Genomic DNA, 5,332 nt, shown 5'->3' on the forward strand with positions numbered 1-5,332 from the left:
AAATTCTAGTAATAGGATGCTTTGGTTTTGCCTTTTGCAAAACATCCAGCAGCTGCTGTGACTGCCTTGAAAAATAAGAAACTTAATTAAGAACGATTCTAAATAAATACTCTATGATAATTGTTTCTTGACTGTATCTATAGTAACTAGGGAAAACACTCTTAAAGAACTTGGGGGGTAGCATTTGTTCTGGCACATCAGGTTTAAAGAAATTATCAGTGACTTCTCAACTCAAGGACTGTACACAGTTTTTTTACTGTAAGAGAAAGTGATGTGTTGATTATGCATGTTCTTACATTAATATCTCTACTTAAAGTTTTCTTTAGTTTTGCTCATGGAGCTCAGGCGTTGGGTGAGTTTTATTTTACATGTCAAGGGCTAAACTGCCGTAGTTTAACTTTCTAACTGCAAATATACTTTTATTCCGTATATTATTTAACAGAAAACAGACTTTAAGTGCAGCTGTACTGATAACATTGTGGTGTAGGTTCATATTGTATGTGTTGTACATCTAATAGTATATCTAGTATATTCCCTACTGGAAGTCCCATCCAGATGACCCCACATTCTTACCTGATTATAAAATTGGCAACACTTAGGCTGAAACAGTATATTGTAGCCAAGCAGCATACACCTACATCATACTAAATCACCTAAAGTATTACTTTCCCCATTCATGAGCATTTCCTTTCCATACTTGCTTACTATTGCAGTAATGTACTAAAGGAGGGTAAAGATTTCGTTTACACAAGGCTGTAACTGGGCATTAAGACATCTAAAATAAGATGCCTGCACATCCAAAAAATAGGCATAACCTATTTCTGAATTCTGTTTTAGTAATAAATTTTGCTACAACTTTCAGAATCAGTTTTACATTTTATTATTGATGTATTATAGATGTACTATTCACGATGCCATGTGTCTTTAGTCAGTGGGTTTCACTGGTGGTTTCAGTTCAGTTCAATTTCATTCATTTCAATGATTTTGCTTAAAATTTGTACAGAATACTTCTGTTCCCTGCAGTTTTGTAAACTTCTAGTCTTATATTGAAAGAGGAAATAGGCTGTGATTAAAAAAGGATTATAGTCTAGATTGTGCTTGTAGGGCATGAGAAATGATTCATACTACATATATGCAGAATATACCACTGAGCTCACTGCAGTCCTTCCTGTGCTTTAATTGTAGTGTTCCACCAAAGATCTTACTCTTACTTTGATATTTCATCTGAACTGCTCTGTACAGCAAATACTCCAGGTGTCCCTGCTCCTCCTACCCAAGAGTTGAAACTGGAATCAATAAAAGCTTTACCACAGACCTTACTAACACCAATATTGATTTCTGGCAGACCTGAGTCTATGCTAAGTAGCCACATTCAATTTATCTAAAGAAAAACTGTGAAGGGGGAAAAATACACACAGAGAAAAATAATTTATTCTGTCATATAATAAAGTATTTTAGGCTTGGTACTCTGCAGAGCAGAAAGTGCAAATATGCATATTATTGATGCCATGTCTGTGAATTCTTTCGTCTGGCCTACAGAGAAGTGAAACAACTGTTTCACTGCTGGTGTCTAATATTTTAAATGGAGACAAATGGAAGAACATTTTAAGCTGAAACTGTGGGGAATTTCTGTAGAAGGGTCCTAAATTTGTGTTTGTTCCCATTATCAAGGGTTATATTCCTCTATTTCAGATAACACCATAAATAAAGATATTGAAGACCTTAATTTTAACTGTCATCTAAAATCAGAATCTAACATAACATCCCCTAATACCTTTTAGACTGAAGATTAATGAACCAAATAGAACATTTTCATTTGCTGAGACATAGCATCTCCTTTTGCTTTGCCTAAGTTTGTTTGAAGCGTTTGATTAAAGTAGGAAGCTAAGCCAGGCATTGTCAGCTTATGAAACGTGACAGGATCAAAACATACACAGTCATTGGGCTGGCGTTTCGATTTTTATCTAACTAGCCATGAAAACAAGCAATCAAACTATGTAACAATTTGTCTTCCTCTCGCCCAAGATCTCCAAGGATGAGCAGCACAGCATGAACGTTGGACTGACTCAAAACCAGAATTCTTCCAAAAAATCTAATGACCCTGCACAACTGCATGTGTAATGACCCACATCATCCATACATCTGGCCATGCTCTATTTTCAGTCTGCTTAAAATACCATTTCATTTTCTATCCAAAGCAAAATATTAATGTCTCGGATTGACAGGAATTTACTGGTTCAGTCTTCACTCTCTGATGGTAATACCAAAAATGAGGAATGGCTTGTGCTCTGAGAGCGCATCTCAGAATTCCTGCATCTTACCTCTCAGTGAGGGTGTCGAGTGGTGAATGTGAAATGTTGAATGTTATCTCATATTTCTGTGATAACGTTATCTGTAAGAGGAGTTAGTTGGACAGATTTTGAAACACCCTGTGTGCGAACGGCAGGTCATTTTTATTGGACTGCTCTCCACGCTGTTCCCTAACTATCCCTTGGTCAGATCTCTGATTGAAAATACCTGTAGCTAACAAAGAGGTAAAATTACTCCTGTATAATCCTACTGTGTGTTTTTAATATAATGTGCTAATGCACCGTCCGGTGTCCCTGCAGAATTACAGCACCTCTCCAAATAGGCCCGGCCAGTATCTGATTGATTCTGGTCTATTGGGAGTGGCCCAGTTCAGTATAATTTCCTGTCTTGTTACTTTCTTGCCTGTTAGAGAGGGTTTGGGTCCATGGAAATCAATAAGCTTACAGGTGAGGTTATTCTCTAGCAAGTTTCATTTGCATCATTTATTTCCATGTAAGGAAAATGCTGTTTTCTCCTCTGGACATGTCTACGCACCGTTTTTTTACACAGATTGCAAACCATATTTAAACACATTGCTCCCAAAACTCTTATTTAAACATTCCCCCCCCCCATCACACCCCTAAAGTATTGGTAAAAGATGTAAATTGCTGTGAAGACACTGGAGATGCTTAACACATCCAGACACAGGATTCACTACTCCAGACACTAATAGCACTTAGCTGTTTGGTAAATGGAGTCCTACTTGTCTCAGCAGAATCATTGAAGTTATGATTTATCCTAAAATGGACATTAATGTTCTATTTAATTATAACAGGCATTTAAGCACCTAACAATCTATTTCCCTTAACCCTGTGAACTTTGAAAAGATGGTAATTAATGGGGTACAGTAGGATAACTTTACAAGAAATATGTTTCTAACATTTCCCTTGCTTATTGCAGAAATTGAAGCAAACTGGAGAAACAAAAGAAGATTCCCAGAATAGATTATCTACAATTTCCCTGGAGTCTCTCCATAAATTTAACAGCAATAATGTACTTTTACTAGAAAAAGAGAAGAACTGTCTGAACAAGGTTGAAGGACAAAAGGAAGAAACTGGAAAGAAAGAAGAAGCTTCCTTAAATAGCTCGGGTAGGCATGACGTGGACAATTTAGAATCCTTGAGTGATTCTCTCTACGATAGCTTCTCCTCTTGTGCCAGCCAAGGCTCCAATGGTGTCTAGAGACACTTTCCAGTGGGTCGTGGCCACAGAACAGAGCTGAAGGTGAACGGGGGGCAAGAGGGGAGAAGAAGTGGTCTTTGAAAGTCCTCCCTCCAAACCACTGTACTGGCAGTGGGATGCACCAACTTCTCCCCATATAGCAATAAGAAAAGCAGGACAGCAGTGGTCACGACGCTTCATGACACTTGAGGCTCATCACTGAACACGGCGAACCGTTACAAAGAGAGAAAGTCTTAATTTTGCACTTTTGTGAATATTTGTACAGTTGTAAATACCTTGGGAAAATATATTTGTAGGGATAAATGACAGCAATAAAAAATTAAATTGGTGCTATGCTCCTGTAATGGCAGATTACTAACTTAAAGAAATTGATGTTAATATTAACAAGAAAAGTTAGTAGATTTTTTAAAGAGATTTATAATTGTTTTAGTCTTAAAACTGTGTGTAGAAACACTGCATTACCATAAGCCTCAGCCTGCCAAATTGTTTGTAATAAACCTTCTCGGACTCCCTTTTGCAAAACCTGGTTTTACTTTTTAGTGCAATTCCATACCACTGTTCTAGGGAAACGCACATTTCATTTACTACAGCCTCACAACAGGTGTCTTATTTCAAAAGGGGTTTGACTTTTGACATGGTAAGAAAATGAATAGATTAAAGGGCCTGATACTGCTGGTACCGACTTCATCAATCCTGTGCATAACGGTTTGAAAGATCAGGGTCGAAGCAATTCACTGCTGACACACACAGAGTCTCGTATGAATGAGAACTACACAAACCACCCTCAACTTCTGACTGTAGCATCGCTTCTCTGCTCCCAACACCTCTGTACTCATTTCCTATTATACTATGAATGTACCCTCCTGTTACCTTTTGTAGCACCCATTTGGTCTTCATCAGTTCATAAGCGCTGAAATTGTGTTTTAAAACAACAAAACTCAACTCCTGTTTGTGATGCAGTTAAAGATGTTGGTGCTAACCAGTACTAGTTCAAACATATCTAGGAGCAGGGAACTTGTCCTGTATTGGGTGTTTTTGGGTTTTTTTTTCTACAAAGGTTGTTTATACGTAAGGGAAAAGTCTATTTCAAAGGTTCTGTGTATTTTTTCTAGATGTGAAGTATTTATAACTGCTTTTTGTACAGCAATCTGTAAACTAGATCTATTTGGGATATTTCTAGACTCTGCAGTTTCTTTAGCACATGCCTGTTGATCTTTGAAACATTGTACGATCAGTGTTAATATTTTGTGCAATTTGTTATATTTTCAGTCATTTCTGCCGTAAATTTGCGTCGTCTTTTTTGACTTTTAAGAAATTTTCACTGAAACGTCTTTCGTAAATAAAACCTTTCTTGCAAACACGTGTCTGAAGAGGGGGTTTTGGAAAGGGTTGGTGTGACACTCGAGGTGTCGGCATGAGTGCAACTACACCGGCCTGCTACATACTATCAGTCGGTTGAAGGGAATCGTGGCACGGCGACTAAGCAGCAATTTAAGCTTGATTCAGACTCTTTTCCCTTGCAGATCAGGCTGTGAAACGATCGAAGACAAAGATGCGGTTATCCGGAGGGAGAGACGAGATAACAGCTCCTGGGGCTGGGTTATGCCAGGGCAACAAAAGAGCCGCTCCGGGTCCGACGACTTGGCCGCAGTACCCAGCCTGCCTCCCTCCCCTGTCCTCCCCTCACCCCGGCCCTCCCGCGGGGAGCGCGCCCGCAGCGGCTGCGGCCGCTCGCGCCGCCCCGGCCCGCCTCTCTCTGCCAGCGGCTGCCGCGGCTCGGCACGCCGAGGCGGCAACGCGC

At 39.4% G+C, this 5,332-nt stretch overlaps 1 protein-coding gene across 1 annotated transcript in view; it reads left to right on the forward strand.

Annotated features, from left to right (window-relative positions):
- Window positions 1-4,889, forward strand: part of NCKAP5 (NCK associated protein 5) — a 436,389-nt gene extending 431,500 nt beyond the window's left edge. Inside the window, exon 21 of the mRNA XM_064156156.1 lies at window positions 3,250-4,889. Within this exon, the coding sequence (XP_064012226.1) occupies window positions 3,250-3,531 (282 nt within the window). The 3' untranslated portion in view covers window positions 3,532-4,889. The remainder of the gene's footprint in view (window positions 1-3,249) is intronic.
- The last annotated feature ends 443 nt before the right edge of the window (window positions 4,890-5,332 follow it).

This window comes from Pogoniulus pusillus, chromosome 2 (genome assembly GCF_015220805.1).
Source record: "Pogoniulus pusillus isolate bPogPus1 chromosome 2, bPogPus1.pri, whole genome shotgun sequence".
Classification (NCBI taxonomy): domain Eukaryota; kingdom Metazoa; phylum Chordata; class Aves; order Piciformes; family Lybiidae; genus Pogoniulus; species Pogoniulus pusillus.